This window comes from Nipponia nippon, unplaced genomic scaffold, assembly GCF_047370975.1.
Source record: "Nipponia nippon isolate SJK-2023a ecotype South Korea unplaced genomic scaffold, ASM4737097v1 scaffold_1, whole genome shotgun sequence".
Lineage (NCBI taxonomy): Eukaryota > Metazoa > Chordata > Aves > Pelecaniformes > Threskiornithidae > Nipponia > Nipponia nippon.
Window position 1 is genome coordinate 143,030,326 of NW_028262290.1, and position 20,500 is coordinate 143,050,825.

Here is a 20,500-nt window from a genome sequence, read left to right on the forward strand (position 1 = left end):
TTTATTTTTTCATATGAGAGAATGTGATGTATTTAACTGTATGGCTAAATTTTGACAAAACTAAAAGACTTGTTTTGTCATCAGAAACCCCAAGATGGCAATACAGTCTTGTTTTTCTTTGCTGCTTATTTCTATTATTATTATCATCATTACAATTATTATATTGCAGTACATGGAACAGATTTACGATTTTCTCCTTGCTGACATCTAAAAGCCTTGTTGATTGCTAAGGATTATTTATACAAAAATTGAAAGCTCCAACTACTTCGACATTAGCTGAATGGATGAATGCTATGCATGACCTGGAGGTATTAAAAGATTCCATTTAATAATGTTAACCAAATAGACATCTCTGCTCAGGTTTGGCTTCCTTTTATAGATGCACGTGACTTAACAATCCTGTTAAAAAATCTGTACTTCCATATTATTTTCAGCTTATCATGTAACATACATCCACATATATTACATTTTCAGGCAGCAGCCTATATTAATTATCTATATACTAATCACTTTTGAATGAATTCACACCAGGACCCTTATCCTTTTCAGTGTTCAGATAGTTTCAACAGTGCCAAGGTAATCAGTTCTGATGCAGTTAACTTTTGTTGCGGAGAACACGGTGAGCAAGTGATAGCAAGCATCGTTCACCTTGATGCTTGATGAGAGATACTGCAGATTTATCAAGTGTGCTACTGCCCATGACCGCTGCCCAGGACTTTATAAAGTCATAGATTCCATAGCAAAGGAAAAGCACAGAGGAAAAAAGCTGTTGATTTCAAGTGGGTTAGCTGGTATGTGCTGGGCCAATGAGACACGTACACACAGGGCTATACAGTGATGAAAGATTAGATGCTCTCAGGAAAGTCACCCATGCTCTAGCCCCAGCCTTGTTAAGTATCAGGCTTAGCAACAGAGAGCTCAGGTAAAGCCGAGTGGGGGCGCAGCCTTCCACTCAAACAGATTTTCCAAGCTCACTTTATTCAGCCTTGCACTGAAAGAAATTGATTTCCAATTACAGGCAATATCAATCAGAAATTATTATAAAGTAGTGCATCAGGAAAGATGTTGACAATATTAATTAAGACTAATGCTGTCAAGACAACCAAAGAAATAAGAGCTGCTTAATACTCAGACAATATTACTCAAAAATATATAAATCATATTAGGCCCTTTCAGGGTCATTACAGTGACAGAAGATAATTAAGATATAGGCGGGGAGATCTTTGATGTTCTGTCAAAGTTTTCTTTATATGCATATGTGTGTATATATGTACACATACATACATAGTATTTTTATATACATAAGTATGAAGGTATGTAACATGCAGAGAGAGAGAGAGAGAGAGAGAGAGAAAGTCTTTCCGAGTATACTGCTTTAGAATAACCTAACACAGCAGAAAGATCAGTTATGCAAACAAGGGTAGATTGTCATCATAACATTTTGCAGTCCTGAGGACAGGGAAGGCAATGGCTGGTATGCCAACTGCTAGGTCCAAGACTCAGTACTTTCTGCTTTAACAACTGGTTGAAATCATAGATAAGAAAATGGATCACAAAATTAATTTCATAAAACCATAATATTGGGAGATTAGAGTCATAATTCTTTGACTAAAATCTGTTTCCTCTGGAAAAGAAACAAAAGGCTTGTGACAGCATACTCAGGGCAATATCCTTTTTTCTGCCTTTATATCTCTAAACAGCATTGCCACTTTAATACAAATTTCGAAGTAGTACCATTTAAATGGGAAATCACATGGGAGGACTACACTGTATTGTTACTGAGATGTAAAGAGTCCCTCATTTTAATTTACTCGCCATTAGAAGAATGATACTTAGAACATAACCGTGCAGATGACTAAAGGTACCCTCAAATTTCTGCTGGGAAACAGAAAACATACCTTAGGAGAAAGAAGCTTTTCTGGTGGCTACTATCCCTCCCAGAACAAACATTTTGAAACTAAGCTAACTAAAACCACAGGAAACCATAAATTAACTTGTTTTCTTCGAAGATTATGCTGATAAAAGTAAGAAGAATAAAGGCTTTTCCGTGACCAACTATAAAAGTGAGAGAAAAGGACACATTCACGCTATTCCTAGAGGCAAACTAATGCTGTTCCCTGACTTGGCTGAGCAGTCAAGAAGTGACAGGGGAGAAGAGACTGAATTACCCTGTCACATCAGGAGGGTAGCTAGCTAATCCTGTGCTAACTGAGCTTCTGAACTACATCTGAAAGGGCAGGATAGGGTGAGCTTGTACTGCCAGTTGATATTCTATATGTGTTGTGCATTTCCATGCAGACTCGTAGTTCCCAGTACCATGTCTGACAGCTTTTAAAGAACTAAATTTACCTAAAAATTAAAGAGAGTTTTATTGCTTAAACATTCCCTTTTATAACGGAAAGCTGCCAAAACCTTCCCTGCCCAACAACCCAATCATAGATGGTGCATCAAGCAGGCTGTTTTATTTTGCATAAGCTGCTCTTTGCAGGGGGAGTATGTGAAGAGGGAAGGGCACAAATGGATCCATTTGAATTCAGATACATTTCTGACAAGTAAAAAAACCAGCTGAAGGGTGAAAAAAATTCTTTGTGCAGTAAATGGGGATTTAGAGGGATTAGAGTCACATGTTTAGGATCTGGAAAAGCATTTTTTTATTATTATAACCATTTTTATGGATTAATTAACGGAATGGTGATGTGATGAATTGATTTTTATTTAATACATAAATACATTAGATAAATCTAGCTCTAGTTTGGGAGTGATGGGCCAAAAGAGTCCCATTAATACCCATGGATAGGTGAGTCTGGGCTGCTTGAATTCAGCAGGATGGTTCAGCAGGATGGTTCAGCAGGATGGTTCAGCAGGATGGTTCAGCAGGATGGTTCAGCAGGATGGCTGGGCAGACACTAGGCAGTTTGTTAAGGCAGTGCTGTGATAGATGCACACAGAAAATTCCAGGCTGATTTACATCCTCTATAATATTGCAAAAGACAATAAGATTGCTTGCAGTGAGGGTGAAGAGTTTTGCCTTTAGTGCTGTTTCTTTTACTCACCTTTATTATTTCTAGTCCTCTCTAAGAAATACCGGCAGCTTCTAAATGATTCATGTATTTGCAAGGTAGCTCCTGACCCCCATGCACCTAGAAGTGTGATCACCCAGAAGACACTAATACCCTGGCAACTTGAATGCACACAATACATGAGAACTTGAACTGTGTAATGCATGTAAGCACTAGTAGAAGAACAGGAGAAGGTACATCTATGGAATCCTGTTACATGTTCTAACTTCTTACATCTTAGATTAGCAGATATGATCTGTTCATCAGAGGTTCAGAAAGGCTCATTCCTGAACTTTGCAAATAATTTTCTTCAAATTCTGAAGTGTTTATGTGAATTAATTGCATTTTATTTCCATAATGCCAACTGAAATATGGATTTTGCTAAAACTGGGGGAAAACTAGGATGCAGGAGGCCGATATAGAAGGATAATAGGTATATATGGGTAGGATATACCTATTACATATAGATCTGATAAAGTTGATACAAACCCAATGACAATTAGCATCTATTATCTTTTCCCAAGAATCCAATATCTTGTTCAAAAGTAGCTGTTATTTTATATTTTGTTCTGCGTGCAAGGCAAAATGTATTCCACCCTGAGAAACATTATGAGACATAGATGTCAACTTCAGAAACATGCTTTTTTAAAAAAATAAACTGCTTTTCTGCCCTTGAAATAGCATGACCCACTTGAAACAGCATAGTCATATGCCTTCTGCATCCAAAAGAGGACCTGGATGTTTGAGGAAATGATCCTTCCCCCTCCCTCTAGTTTATAAGCAATTCCACATTTGAATATATCAAATTCAGTGTGAATATTGTTATTGAGCACCTATCTAAAACTATAGACAGTGATCTTTCAGTCAAAGGGGCTTAAAAGAAATTGTGGTGAAGATTAAAACAATGAATATTTTACATTTTATTTTAATGAAAAATAACATCTTTAAGACGAAAATGTTAAATTGTCTTCTACTTGAGTGAATTTAGAAACCTCCCACAATCAACGAGGAAGGAAGATGGACTACTGTAACGTGCATGGACATTTGTCAGGTTTACCTGCTTGTGAGCATGGTCGTAAGAATTGATGTGGTTGTCAAATTCCTGGTGTTTGTGGTACTGCTTGTCACACAGTTCACAGTAGAAGTTAGCCTTCACATCCTCCAGAGCCTTGGCTGCAGCTTTCTCCTTCTCAGCATAGTCCTGCGGAGGCAGAAGCAAAGGAAGACACTTTGCTACAGATCGTGAGCTCATGCTTCTGCAGCTATTTTTGTCATCCACATTAAAAACACTGGACCAACTAGGACTGCTAGATCACCTTGCTCCATCCCAGTATCAAAGTACATGGTAAGGAGGTTTTGGTCTTAAGTTGGGTTTGATAAAATAGTTGTATTTCTTGAATAACTATTCTTACTACTTGTTGTAGGTACTGTACTAAGAAAAGTAGAGAGGAATGAGCTGTAAAGGAATACTGTCAGGACACTGCCAAGCTCCCGGGTAGGAGACCTGAGCAGTGAAGAAGACATAAGCCACTAGGTGGATGTATGCAGATTTAGTCTGTTAACTGTTACAGCACTGTCCCAGTTTGCACCAATGCGTGTCTGCTCTTTCAGGTACTATTGCTCAGAAGAAAGAAACTAGTTTTACTCTGATACTAAGGCAGATTTTCTTTTGTGTTCCACTTTCTACCTTCTATGAAATATTCAACAGGGCCAGGCAGCAGCTGGCTATGGCTAGCTGAGATTTCTCTGGAGCAGAGCCACCTCAGCAGGAGCCTTTTCCATGCCACCCAGTCCCTTCCCCATGTCTGCATAAGAGGACACTCCACCCAGCCCACCCAAACTGAAAATAACTCTCACCCGCCCAACACAGACCACAACTAATGACAGGAGCACTAGCTTATGTCCAGGCTCAGACAAACACAGCTGAAAACAGGGAAAACACAATTAGTTGCTACATAGTCCCCCTCCATGTCTCCCTAATGACTCAGGTGGGTGCTCTGGAGAGTCAAGTACTTTGATTTCAATATATAATATTAGATAAATGAGAAAACTAAAAACATAGGAGCCAAAAGTTACTGAGCTCCAAATAATGCACTTAAACAAGGGAACTGATATTCAAAATTGGCAGCAGCCTTTGCCAACCTTATTTCTTTCACAAGGCTTTCATTATATTGTTATTATTACGACACTTTCTTAAACATTTTACATTAGAGTTTAAAGAGCAAACTTCTGACATAGAAAACATGAACAAAAAGTTGGTAAAAGCACTTAATTTTATATTTGTATTGACAAGTTGATATTGCTTGAGTGTATGTAATATATTGCCAGGGAATGCATTAATTCATCATTTGCTCTGTCATCTTACTCACCTAAAGAAATGGGTACTTTCTGCCACCAGGCTTTCCATGCTATGCAGTCGGTCCCATTTGCTGTCTACACGCTTTCACCACCCTTTGTGTGACAAACTCAGAGCACACCAAACCTAGGACATATTGCACATCTGGGACACTCCGCTCCTAGCACATCACACTGCCCACCATTGCTCCAGGGACCACACCAGGGTGCAGGCAAGCTTTGGGGCACAGCAGAGCAACACAAATGCACATTTTGAGCCTTTCACAGTGGGAAGGACTTTCTTAATGAGTGTCACATGTTTTGAGTCTGAGACAACCAAGCAGCAGGTGTGCTGCTTGTCAATGTGACACTGAGCTTCGGACAGCTCTGTGCTGCGAGTCCTTCTGCTCTGCCCTAGTGTTTACACCATCAGGTTGGTGACAGTAGGTCTTTCTCACATGGTAGTTTAGAGGCTGCTGTTGCTAGTGAAATTAACTTCACCTAAACTAGACTGTCTAGAAGTTAGGTGTATGGTCTAAGGCAGTATCCTAAGCTTCCCATGTAAGAAATAGAAAAATGATAGCCACTGCCAAATGGTGACTAATCCCATCTATTTCAAAAACCTATTTTAGGATGAGATGAAACTCTCCAGAGGTGCTATCTCTCTCCATTGACCACTGCAAGGCTCTAAATTACTAACCTTGTGTACATCCTTAATTCTTCGATTGCTGAACTCAGGCATAATGAATTCTAGATTGTGTTTCTTTATATTAAATTCTAAATCTCCCCATGAAACTTTCATGAACTGACCTGCTTGAAGACAGGAGGTCAAAGAGGAATTTTGTGCCTGGAATTTTCATTTTACATCTTACAGATGATGCCAATGACATGTCAGTCCATCCCACAGGGAAAATATCCAAATAAAACTCTTTCCTGCATGCATATGACTCAGGTGGATTTGTGTATTTTGGTATACTCAGATTGGCCAATTGTGAAAACAGGTAGCCTGAGTTAACATTTCTCCACTTGAGAGGCTGCTCAATGATGGTAGTTAATACTTGTTTGTATCAGAGGGAAATATTCTCGCAATCAAATAGTTAAATAGCTTTCATTAGTTATTTAAATCTACAAAGCCCATTAAAAAGTGATACTTCTCAGCTTATGCTTCAGACCCATTGTTTTGCTAGCATTAATTATTCACCGGGCCCTTAATATAATTAAAATGAATAAATTAGAATGTGGATGCAATAGCATTAATTATGCAGAGATGTCTTCCCTGGAAGTCAAGTGTTGGGGGCAACATATTTTTATTCTAACCTGGTAAAAATGTAAGTTTTGCACTCACTGGCAGCCAGCCAAAGCATAATTGGTTTTCTTGGTTGTTTTGTTTTGGTTTTTTTTTCTGGGTCTGAACTGTCAATTAAATGTTTACAGCCTGCTCCATCTTTGCTTCTGCTGAAGGAGAAGCCTAATTGTTTAGGGTGAACACACCACATTACTCTCTGTGAAGCACAACTGAAACTGCTGCTCGTGAGCATTCCAAACTGCCAACTTTATCTTTCTCAGCAGAAATTAATACAGTTCCCTTAGCATAAAGGTGTTTTAAAATAGCAACAAGGCAGCTCCCAGGTGCATTCTAAGATAATCACAACTACCTCCATTGCCTTATTTCTTAATTATGCTTGTCTGCCATGGCAAAAGATATAATTTCCTGCTTGCTTATCGATCAGATGCAGGGAAATTGAATGCTACATCACATACTTTAGAAAGGTCATGGATTTTTCTTTCACTACAAAGACATAAGAATTTCTAACACTACAGTAAATTGTGCATAGTCAAATGAATTTTCACATCCAGACTGCTAATATCATCTCCCTAGGACTAAAGAGACTGGTGGTCAATTCTGGCATAATAAATGCAATCACGTGGAAGAAAATCTGTAGAATTACATCTGTAGAAAACATATGTGATCATGAACGCCTGACTACACCAATGCAGACACAGGAAAGAAGGGAAGATGCACCAATGTATTTTGAACTGGGGACCGCCAATGTTAAAGAATATGTGCGTCACAGTCTCATAAACTTTATTCTGGATCATATGCTACTTACTAATGACATATAGCCTGGGTAAACGTGTATACTTATAAGATAACATAACTTAGCAGTTTTGTCTTTGAGCCATGGACAACAGTAAATGCAAATTGATGTCAGAGATGATGCAGTCATTGTAGGTAAGAATTCCTAGAAACCATGGATTAACGACCTTCTATGTTGCTAGATGCAAATAGTATACTGTATGAGGATAAATGAGTGCAGAATATACCTGAATGTATTTTTTTCCTAGAAGCCTGCAAAATGGTTCCATATTATAGACTGTAATTACATTCACATCAATTTGGCCCACAAAGGCACATGACTGTAATAAATGCTTATATATTGGATTAATTTAAAAAGAATACTTCTATCGCGCATTAGGCTGGAAGTGTGTTCACTTAGCAGCTACTTTTGCAGTATGCTTCTTATTGTGAAAATGCAATTAATGGTATCTGACATTTCATTTTCTAATATAGGGAAAATCAATGAAAAATCCCATGTAACTGAGTTTTCTAGAATGTTACCACTGACACCTAGTCAATTAGAAATCATTTATTAAATCCAGAGTCTGTAAGAGATATTTAATAGACTGCATGGCCACTAAAGTATGCTGACCTAGACAAAACAATTCCACATTGCCTGCCTCAGTAACTGATAGTAAATATATCTGCAATGTTCAAATGGACTGAGGTGAAAAGTAGGTCACTTCATACAGTAAAACTTTCAGAGGCAGTTTTCTATAAACCCATGGATTTCTACAAATACAGTGGAGTAACTGCATAGTGCTTGTAAATAGAACATGAGAAAAATATAACATTGTTATCCCACTTTTGGTCACCTATTTCTAAATTGGAATACAAAATTAGTGACAGAACAGCTAATTCACATTGATGCAGAGCTCTGTAAGTGACAGACTGCTCCCTCTTTGCGGACATAAGCAACCAGAGTTGTTAGAGTTTGATAACTTAAATATAATTCTGTGAACCAGATTAGATATGAATGCAAGTATTAAATACTGATGCAACTACTGAGGTGCCTCTTGGGGATTCTCAGACTAGAGGTTAAAGAAGAAGTAGGACAAATATAAGCACATGAATAAGCTACAGAATTATAGTCTACATCTAAGAATTTTAAGTACATTTTCATTAGTGACTTAGATGACAAAATGAACTGTGATTATGTATGAAATTTATGAATGATGCCAATTAACAGCACAGGGCATACAAATACTTTAGGGACCAGGATCAAGATTCAAAATTACTATAATAATTTTGAGATATTGTCTGAAATCAGCAAGATAAAATTCAATAAGATGTGTGTCAAGTGCTGCACTTTGGATGGGGAAATCACATTCACCAATACTAGATGGTGAATAGCTGAGTAAACATAAATGCAAGGGAAAAGGTCCAGGAGGTTAGAGTGGAAAAGAAATTAAATGAAAGTCAACAATGAAAGTCAAGGCAAATCACATTCTGACATGTTAATAGCAGTGTTATATGTAAGATGCTGAGGGTAATGATTCCACTTGATTCAGTATTGGTGAAATGTCAGCTGTACAATACTATTGGATGCACCTACACCAGCAAATAACTTGGCTCCTGGAACCTGGCCCTCCATCATCCCCACTCCATGTGTGATAGTTCATTCTCAGGCTTTCATTTCGGAGTAAACTTGCTAGTTCCCTTTGAGATTAAAATGAGTGCAGTTCTAGAATAACATTCAGTTCAGGGACCACACTCTACAGGTAGCAAGGATGAGACCCACCAGGCTCTCCATGCCCTGTATAGTCTCCTAACAACCATCAAACTGCATTCCCCCAGACATCCCCATCTCATGGCCTTCCCCAAGGCAAGTAACACTTGCATGACATCAAAACACCTGCAGCCTCATGCCACAAAAGAACTACCCAGGCAGTATTTTAACATAGCCCTCACACTTTTTCAGACAGACTGAAATAAAAACAAATATAAAAATTTTACCTAAGGGTACCACACAGACCTGAAGAGACTTAGGCCAAGTATGGCCATAACTTATTTGCCCTGGGATGCAGTGTGGCTAACAGTTTGTTTCTGCATTGCTGGGCCTGAGGAGCTAGGCCTGCTTGTTGGGGCAGATAAAAGTGTAGATGTAGACTTTGAGGCAATTTTGATCCCCACAATTTGAGAAAGATATAGACCTACTTGGGAGATCCTCGAGCAAGACAGCAGGGATAAGATGTTTAGAAGTGAGTTACATGCTTAAATTAGGCATACTAGATTTCAATCTGTAATTCATATTTTCATTGGATCATTCATGTGACCACTTGTGAGTGGTGTTTTTTGAGTGAAATCTGTAGAACTGCCTGGACTGGTACAGGACATCGCTGGATGGTCAGGACCTGCACATGGATGGGTAGCGACAGCAACTGTAGGACTTATGTTTTGAGTGCTCATTCACCATTTCTTCCTCATTCACTAATTCTTGGGATAACTGCACATAATTGTTATGCCCTTATATCTTTTCTTCCGCACCTACAGCAAAATAGATTTTAAAAGGTGTCTAAAACTCAGTAGACAGGTGATAGAATGCAGGAAGTAATCAAAGTACTTGTGTGCAGTGTGAAACTTGAGAACCATACATATGTCCTGATATTAGGGTATGCAACTGAATATCAGGATGTTGAATTAGTGAAGTTTTCTCTGAATGCTCTCTTCTTTTCCCTGGCGAAGACTCTGCTGTCTTACCTAAAGAATTTGTTAGGGAAGTTTAGCTGTGGAGACAGAATAAAAAGCAAGTCGTTTATTCAGGTGCAATAGCCAGCAATGCAGAACATTTTGATTTACCTCACACATGTTCTGCCATTCTCCACCTTGAAAACTCTATGCATAGTTTTTGCCAGTGTGGGATCTACAGTGAGGAATTACAGAGTTATCTATTGCAAAAGAATTTTTTCTTCTTCAAAAGCAGTAAATACTGTCATTCTCAGATGACATATAGAGGGCAGCTCCTAACTTCTGCAAATAAATACATCTTCATATTTTTCACACTCAGCCAATTACTGAAGCATTTTCAATTATATGCACTTCCATTTGCTACTAGAATGCTGAGACCTGAGAAGTGCAATGCTTTTAGCAGGTCCTACATGCCTTTCAGAGTACAAACCTGCTGGAACTAATAGGACAGATAGAGGCCTGTAACTTTAAGGAATCATAAAGCTATATTCCTAACTTATTTACTATCAAAATCAGTGCTGGTTGGAATCAGCCTTATAGGACATATGAATTTAAGGAAAAACACCAGCAGAGCTATTCAGATCTTCAGCAAATCTTTTATATTCTAAGACACATTGCTGCTTCTGGTAACTTTACAAGGGACTTGTACTTTGAGATTTTCTAAACACTTTTTCAAATTTATAAATGGAGCATATAGCCACTAAAGTTCTTTGCTGTGGATATAGAGGAAATTTTTCAAACATCTCAATGTGCTTAAACATTTTTCCCCTCATTTTCAGAAATCGGTGGAACTTAAGCTGCTGCATCTATTAGATTTTCTGAAAATGTGATCAAGAGTTTACCCGCAAAGAGAATTAGGTACCTAACTGAAAGTTACATACAAAATCACATATGTTCATTTTAATTTTAAAATAACCATATAATAAAGTGAATTTGAGAGTTTAGATCATTTTTCATTGCAAAGGGATATATTTAAAGAGCTTAAAGGAAGTAATTAGCAAAATGTAATTTCTTTAAGTGAACAAAACTGCCTGGAATGACATAGAGTGCAGAAACAAAAGTTCTAGGATAAATAACCAGCTCAGAAGATATTAGAACTAGAATGGAAATAACATAAATAGGAAAGAAAGCTAAATCACCAATTTCAGAAAATGAAGTGGAAATCAGTGACAAGTGGTGTCCCTCAGGGGTCTGTATTGGGACCAATATCGTTTAATATCTTCATCAGTGACATAGACAGAGTGACTGAGTGCACCCTCAGCAAATTCGCAGATGACACCAAGCTGAGTGGTGTCGTTGACACATCTGAGGGACAGGATTCCATTCAGAGGGACCTGGACAAGCTCGAGAAGTGGACCCATGTGAACCTCATGAGGTTCAACAAGGACAAGTGCAAGGTCCTGTACGTGGGTTGGGGCAAGCCCCAGTTGAAACAGAAGATGATGAAGGGTCTGCTCCCATGTATTAACCAACTAGTGAGATGCAGATGTAAAAAAAATAAATATAATATTTGAATACAGCAAATGTGGGATTTCCAAAAGAGACGGGGAAATACACTCAAGCGTAACATAAAGCCTTCATTATATTTAGGCTGGAATCCAGAAGGTTTCTCATCATCAGTGGAACAGACTTAAGAACTTCCTTCACACTGAAGTAGGGGGTGTCATTTTAAGATGGAGCGTGATACATTTATGAAGGGGAATATATGATGTGGTTTGGTTGACTATGCTAATAGAAAACTAAATTTGATTTGAAGATTTAGGAAAATCCACAGTTATACTAAATCTGCTTAATGATACGTGATGCTGCCTGATTTTTATCTCTGAGCTTCATTGTTAATCTATGTCTTATATTAATGCTATGATTAACATTTGACTTATTATTTTGAAGGTATTTTCTAAGTATGAAGTAATTAAATAACAATTTCCAAATACTAACTCTGCCATTGAAAAAAAAAATTGTTGTCATTTTGTAACTAGAGCAACAGCCCCAAAAAGATGAAGGGATATGACTCGAGGACAAAATGAGAACACAAAAGGCATCAGAACTGTCAGGGTTGCAACACGGTTGTAGAGGCTGAAATAGTTTCTGGGACAATGGTAGAAATGAATGTGGTTTTATTACTGTTAGGATTATATTCTAGGCATTTAAAAGCAAATTCTGAGTCTCATGGGTAAGACTCAAAAGATAGGAAATTATAGAGGATCTCAGAGTGTTTCCAGCTACTCTGCGGATATGGTGACTGGTGTGACTGCTGTAAATCTAGACTGCCTACTAAGACTTCAGTGAAATTATATTTCAGTATGACTATCTTAAAATGTAGATAGAATAGAAATGTTTTTTCTAAGTTGGACAGAAGAACTGTTCTGCTATGCAGAAGAAAAAAAAAAAAATCACTCACTTTTTCCTTATAGTCCTGCTTCTCTGCACAAATGTGAGTCCTTCAGTGAATCTGATTGTGACATTATTATCTGCCTTCCATTGAAAGTTAATTCCTTCAATTTGTTCACTATTTCATACTACTTTCTCTCTCCTCCTCTCAAGTGATCATTTCTTTTACTTCTTTTCTGATGAGTGAGGTATTATCAATTAATCTGAAGAGTTAGTCCTCCATTTATCTCTTACCATTCTCATTTTTCCAATTGCAATTTTTAGAGTACAATGCATGTTCCAGCACTGCATTTAATAGATTGTTTGATGTTGTATTTCTTTGTCTGACACCTCTTTTCAGATGAAACCTACTTGACATAATTTAAGATCTTTGTACATTTTGACCTAAAACCTTCTATAGAACACAACAGAATTTAACTTATATGCAGTGTCTTTCATATTTGAGTTAGCTGAAAGCAGTTTACAATAATGATATTGATCATGTAGCAACTGTGTAGGAAAATACAGCATTTGTTATGAGCACAGGAATAGTTATCATGCAACTCATCCATGGCTGTTAGAACCTTTTTTTTATTAAGTGCCTTTTTCATAAAATACAGGCTAATCATATCAGACAGCTTTTTATAGTCTTTAATACCAACAACATTAAACATTTACATCGTCTCTCTTTTAATATTGTTTGACTCTTTCTTTGCAGATACCATAATATTAAAGCCAGTTCATGTAGACTAATTCAATATCATAAATGATGCAACATGATGTCTAATATCAGTGGGTTTCTATTGCTCATAGCAACAGAGAATAATTGTTAATTTTATGATAAAATATTAATAAACTTTTAGCAAATCCAGATTGGTCAATTTATGTTCTTATCTTACGCGTATTTGCAATCCACTTCAGGAAAATGTCTTATGGGTAAGTACTAATCATGCCTTTGAATTATATCTATACTGTCCACTTTCTCCTAAAACTTCCCCATAAAATACTGCCTCATCATTGCATTGTGTAGCATTTGATGACATGTTTTTAACCAGAAACCAAGGTATTTCTGCACATTAGTTTTTCATGCATCCCTTTTTGCATTTTTTTTCAGCAGAAGCCCAACACACTGATTTAGGAAAGCTTTGGCTTTCCTCAGCACTTGAGGTTACCTAAGTGAAAAAGAAAGAATTCCAAAGTGCTCTATAAAGTCCAAAAGAGGAAGGTTATTTACACACACGTATACCCCTCTTCCTCTGCCCTTCCCCAAATGCGTTCATGAGAATTGCAAAATTCTATATACTTTTTTTTATTAACTCTGCAGTTTTATACATGCTACAATTCCACTGATCTGAGCCAAAGTAAAAAAAAAATTCCTTTCATTCATCTGCCAAATGAAAGTATAATATTTCCATTCTTATTAAAAAAAAAATGCATGGGAGGGGGAGAGAAAGGAAGATAGGAAGGAACGGAGGGTAAAAGGAAGGGTGGAATAGAGGGTGGAAGGAAGGAGGGATAGAAGGAAGAGTAGAAGGCTAGAAAGAAGGAATGCTTTTTCTAGCTCTGTTTTAGCCAAATGCTTGTGACTTGAATCCCACCCTGCAGCACACCTGGCAATTAAAAGTCATTTAATTTCTAAATACAGCAGGGAACTCGACTTGCAGATTAATGGCACCATTATGGCAATTTCCAAAGTAAAACTCTCTGCCATCCCATGCTCAGAAACCATCACACAGGAATAATTGCCCAGTAGTATCCTCTGCACGTGAAGGGAAACAACTACTTTCCACAATTACTTCTGTATGATGACTTAGGAATATGTCCACAAGCAAAACACAGTAGTTACTGACATATCTAAAGAATTAACATGAATACTCGTTTGTTGACTATAGAAAACAATTATTGACCGAAGACATTAATTCAGTCTCTGTCCAGCACCTCCAGACTTAAAATTCAATTAACGTTAACTAATCCAAAAACTCTGTGCAATGTCTACATTTTTGCATCACATCTTCAGTTCCAACCTTCCTCTAGGAGAGACTTTTCAAGATAAAGCACTAGTTTTTATTCTCAGCATGAGGAGGTCTCCTCAGCAGGGAGGACTGAATGCATTAGTGAAATGAGTGGAGACACACAAGAAGTCGTGGCTCAGCAGCAACGCTGAGCACTGCTGTAGGTAAATGTGACTCAGGTGCCAAGTGATATTCTTCACAGTTTCCATGTTCAGCGTACGTCAACTCCAGGGGCATGCAGCAGAATCCTTTCAGCCCATGGTATCTTGCTCAACTTACAGCTGATCCTGCATGACTTTGTGGCTTTGTTCACTTCCTTCCTAGTATTTTTTTTTGTTTCATCACCCCTTTCCTTCAACTTACAACCCATGACAGAGATAGAACCCTGGTCTTACCTGCCAGTTTCTGTGTTTATCAGGCAGTATAGTCAGTAGTGATGTTAATTAATCAGCTGCGAGTCTGCAATGTGTTTGTTTACTTATTCATAGAAAAGAAATAAATTTTAGTCAGAATATATTATTGATGTAAATTCCTGGCCCTCATGGGAGTGGGGAGAAAATCCCATGCTCATAGTTGGTTGGGACACCTTGGTGCCACTTACCAACTCCTCTTGCTGTTCGCTCATCTAGGGTAGGGAGATATGGCAAAAGAGCATGGAAGGTTACCTAAAAATGTTTGCCTAAAATGCTCCACCCAGTCCTCACCTCTTGGTGAGGTCCCTCCCCAGAAACTGTGTAACAACAAACCAGAGATGCAACCACCTCTGTCTCTAACCTAGGGTCTAGCACAGTCCAACATAGCTGAAGTCAATGGAAGTTCTGCTGCTGATTCTAATGGGAGCATAAGACCCAGCTATAACAAGCATAATAAGTGGAAAAACAAAATAAACAGAGGAGAAGATAAAATTTAGATCCAGGGGGATTTCCTGAGATTATTAAGATTATTAAAATTATTAAAAGGGAGGCTGAGCATGTTCTTGCAGAGGCAGATTTGAAAAAAACCCAAGATGTGGAAAAGGAAAAGAATATCTCTTTATAATCAAAGACTACATTTTTTCTGCTGTGATATTTTTGAGTATCAGACTAATATGGTACCAAATTGATAGCAAACATCTATTGTGCTCTTGAATTCACCATACATGACTGTTGGTATTAAGAATAACATTGTAGAATACAACATGCAATTTAAAATAAATATGTCTGTCTGGGGCACAAAAGATCTTAAATAGGTACTTTGTTGAACAAATAAAAGATGATCCATCCTCATCTCCCCTCAAAGGAATAAGCTGTATAACGTAGAGCTAATTCTGTCACAAGTACTTGGTTGGGAATACATTACCCAGACTTAACGAGCACTTCTAGTGCTGCCGCAGAGACCCGAGGCTTCCTGAGACAACAGCTCAAGTGGCTGATTACAGCTTGATGCTGTTTCACAAGGCCTCCTGGGGTGTCAATTAATCCCATGAATTTACTGAACATAGTGCAACATTAGAGGTTCTTGATTTCAGAAAAATTAGCTAGGCTGGTATCTCTCAACTTGAAAGAATATTTCTGGCTTCACCATCACCTATTATAAATACAAATGAGGAGTTCTCAGCTCCAAGAGTACCATCATTAAATTTCCTGCCTTACTAGGTCGCATTTCTTAAGAGTGAATCTTCTTAAAAACAGACTGAATTTATATCCATTACGGACTCTCTGGATTCTTCTTTATTTTTGAACCATGATTCTGCATTGAATGTTTAATGATTTTAATGTTACATTAGTGAACAGAAGTACTTTGTAACTTTGATTTTAGATAACCTGCTAGCACAACCACCTGTGTTATAAAACAGTGCACAATCTTATTAGACAACGGATTTAACAGTGCATTTCCTTAATGAATATGAATAAAAGTATGTGAACTCTGTAATTCTTGTTCTAATTAAAATAGACAACTCATTGAATTAATGATGAGACATTTCCTTCCAGTATTTAAAACCCACATAGTAAACTGCCTGTTTTTGAATAAAATACAAGAAACAAAAAACCTGCTTATAATCTCACTGGCTTGCCGCTGACTTCACTAGAATAATATTTGGTTACATAACTGTATGTGCAAAAGCAGAAGCAAACAAACAGTAATTTCTGTCTGGACGATGCTCTTAGTCATATGGTTTAGTTTTAGGTAGTCTTGCAAGGAGCAGGATCCTTATGGGTCCCTTCCAACTCGAGATATTCTATGATTCTATGATTGTAGCAGCAACGTAGTCCTCTAATACACTGAGACCACTGAACGGCTACAGCATGACAGTGTCCAGGGGCCACATTCAGTGTTTTGTGTAACGTCATGTATATGCCTGTAATCAATACGAATGTATTTTTTAAACTATTGGATAACTCAGACTGAGTTGGTACTTAAGTATGAATGAAAAGGTTAACAAAGAGTTAATGTGGATGGGCAGGAAAAGAAGCTGTGCATAGCAAGTATATTAATAAGTTTAGGGAAGCTATTTTATATAGTGTTCTTCTGTTAATTACTTCCCTTCTGCACAAAATTTGCACTGCCTGTCTCTAAACCTCATTATTTTGTGTACATCCCATTGACACTTCACTGCTTACATTTTGTTTTAAAGCAACTTATTCTGGTACATTTCCATCACTGGTGATTTTGGTCTAACTTTCATCCCTGAGCAGCTTTCCGTTACACTGTCAATATACCGTTAGAGAAACCCAACAGAAAATTGGCCGTTAGGAGATTTGATGTGTTAATGTGAAGCTGGATTCTTCTGAGCTGGCTCACGCTAATATCAATAGCTGTCTGATGGGACGTGCACTCTCAGTAGTGCAAGCATTCGCAACCCCCCCCCCCCCCCCACGTGGGGAATAACACAAACGCACTGTAGAAATGTCCAGGGAACAGTATTTTTGCCAGGTCTCATTGCCTGTATTTAGAGATATTCTCCTGCCTTTTTAATACAAGTACTATGCTCTATGAAATTACTAAAGCAGAAGTTCTGACTCGATTCATTAGGGCTATGACTAAACCATTTGGGAAGCAAGTCTATAGTGATTTAAAAACAATCAGGCCTTCATTTGCATCATGACAAGGGTGACCAGGTGAGAGTCAAACTTCATAGTAGCAGTTATTGCTGTCCTGCAAATTTTCTTTTTCCCCATTTGAGAGGAACACAGCTCTTAAATGCTGGACGCAACCATATTCAGTGACCTCTGTATAGTAAATTCTAGTTATGAATTCAGTACAAGATACTTTTGTATATACAAAATAACCTATTCTGTTCTAGTAGAACAACTCTGACAAGTTTTGCTGGAATTACTGTATATGTTTTATAGAAGGAAATAAAAAAGCAACTACGTCCATATCTGATTTATATGGACATCTCTGTCTTCATCTATAAGTCTATTTGTCATATGGTTGCATAAGCTTATATTTGATATTCAAAACATCATTCTGAAGCCTGACTGTCTCCCACACTGAATGCAGGGTTAGGACTTTGGCTTCACCATACTCAACTTGGCAGCATTGAACTTATAGGCACCTTGCTGCATACTGGAATCTGTAGAACTGAATTAGGCATCACAACTGCCTGTTGTGACCCCAGCATAAATCCAGCATGTTTAATGAGATGGTATTAGGAAATGCCAAGAAAGAAAATGGAGCTTTATGCGTCGTTCCTTCAGGGATTCTGATGCCTTCCTGAAGTTAAATAGCTAAGCAATTCCTCACAAAGTTGTTGGCCCCTCTTTCATGTCTTGCCCACACAAGGTAAACAACTTTCTTATCAAGTTGGGAGCATGGCACTGCATTTATTCACATCCCTTTTCTAATCACTAGGAGGACAGAGGAGCTCAGTAGAACACTATATGCTTCTAGCACTATGGAAAAAGTGAAACCAAGCAGTGAGATGACATGAATAAGATTTCCCTGCAGTTTTGCAGTTGTGCCAGAAATAGCAGCCCATGTTCCAGCCTTAGCCCAGTGAACTGCATGACTACATCTTCAATAATTTTAGTGAGGGAGGATATCTAGAAAGCATGGAAAAATATGACAAAGACGATGAAGATGGTTGGAAAATAAAGGAACAAATTACAAGGCACAGGAGAAAATGAGAAATGAGAAAATATAACCATGGAAAATAAAAGAAAGACAAACTTCATACTAATTACCTAGGTGAAAAAAAAAACCAAACAGCGTATTTATATACATGCTTCAACCTTTCTGTCTGTTTAGTTTATATAGTATGTATAGTGTATGTAGTATAGTATATACAGTGTAACTACGAAACTATACTATAGTTCCATCTAATGTATTATACATATTACATACATTATATTATTACACTGTTACATCATTAGTACAGTAATATAATAAAAAATAATGCTCTATGTAATATCAAGTTAATGCAAATATTAATATAATATCAAAAAATATAATATTACCAGTATTGGTTTTACTACACTGTTACTATTTTAAATTATTATATTATATTATTATATATAATATAACATAACTGTAATAAAATATAGAAATATATTGTGTGAAATGGTTACCGATATTTCAAGTCACAATATCCCATTACACATCCAAGTTTCTGAATTAAAAATTTTATTATTAAATTCTACATTAGTATCCTTCATATAGCATCGTGTCACTTAGGATGCGCCACCTGCATTATGAACTAAAACCAGAGCTCAGACACATAAGTGTGACTTTACAGGAAACAGAAGTTGTCATCACTAAATCTAAATAACGTTACAACATTATACTATGCCATAAGGAGAAATAGTGTTACTACTATCTCTGCTACCAGCTTGGCTCTGCTAATAAGCTGCACTTTCACGAATCACTTCAAGTAAACCTATGGCTCCATCACTTCCTGCATGGTATTAACACCTTGGAATTTACAGTAAAGTGCAGATTTTACTGGAACAAGTATTTTAGATTAGTTTGAAAGTACAAAATTCTTGTTCTCAAGATTTCTGCTTTTACAGTTAGTGCTGAAAAACATCTTTTTGCTGTTTTCTTTATTTTTATTTAAGATGTCATAAAAGAGGAGGCTACTTACAATAACGAGAGTTTATGACAAGTTACATATTTTAATAATACCCACATTTGTCCCTTGTTTCTCTGTTTCAGATTTTAACTCAGTCTAATAATGAATATCAAAATTTGTGGTGCTACTCAAGATGAAACTTGCAGAGGTCAATGAATCGAGGTAATTTCTATAGTAGCTACTTTTTAAAAATTTCTATTCATACAACTCATGCTTAAATCCTGGCAATCCTTATCTCAACTGTTCAAGATGTACTGTTCTAAAACAAGCACTTGCTTGGTTATGCATGCATAATAAACCCTCTTACTGAATTTGCTTCTCCTTACCACTTCTTCATTTGCAAATGTACTACATGCTTGCATGCAGAATAGGATAATGAAATTAATGTCATGCTTATATTTCCCATAAACAAAAAAGGAGTCAGGATACAATAAAATAATGGAAAACTAAAGTGACAAAGCAAACAAGATATTCATACAACAGGCACAAATCCAGCTCATTTCGTATATTACTTTATTGAGAAATTATATTTCTGCCCACAAATTTATCATGTATCTAACAAAAAAAATCTTTTTTTTCACCAATTGCTCACCAAGACATTTTCTGAAGCCACCTCATTTCTCCTCTGATCCTGCATTTAATAATTAGTTGTATTGCCCTGAAATGTAATGATGTGACACTGGTGTCTAATTTTGGATTAAATTCAACCTTGCATAGAAAACCTGCTTGTGATTCTCTGCACTCCCTTGGGCAAAAATTAGGAGCTTGACTATTGCTCTGCACTGGGATGAATTCCATTTACAATGAATGTCAGTGTGCAGATTATGAAGAAGGTTTTCAAAGCTACTGGAGGAAGGCAAGGGCT

At 37.2% G+C, this 20,500-nt stretch overlaps 1 protein-coding gene across 1 annotated transcript in view; it reads right to left on the reverse strand.

The window, feature by feature from the left end:
• Positions 1-20,500, reverse strand: part of ZNF804B (zinc finger protein 804B) — a 241,968-nt gene that overhangs the window by 29,147 nt on the left and 192,321 nt on the right. Inside the window, exon 3 of the mRNA XM_087758916.1 lies at positions 4,117-4,260. Within this exon, the coding sequence (XP_087615042.1) occupies positions 4,117-4,260 (144 nt within the window). The remainder of the gene's footprint in view (positions 1-4,116; positions 4,261-20,500) is intronic.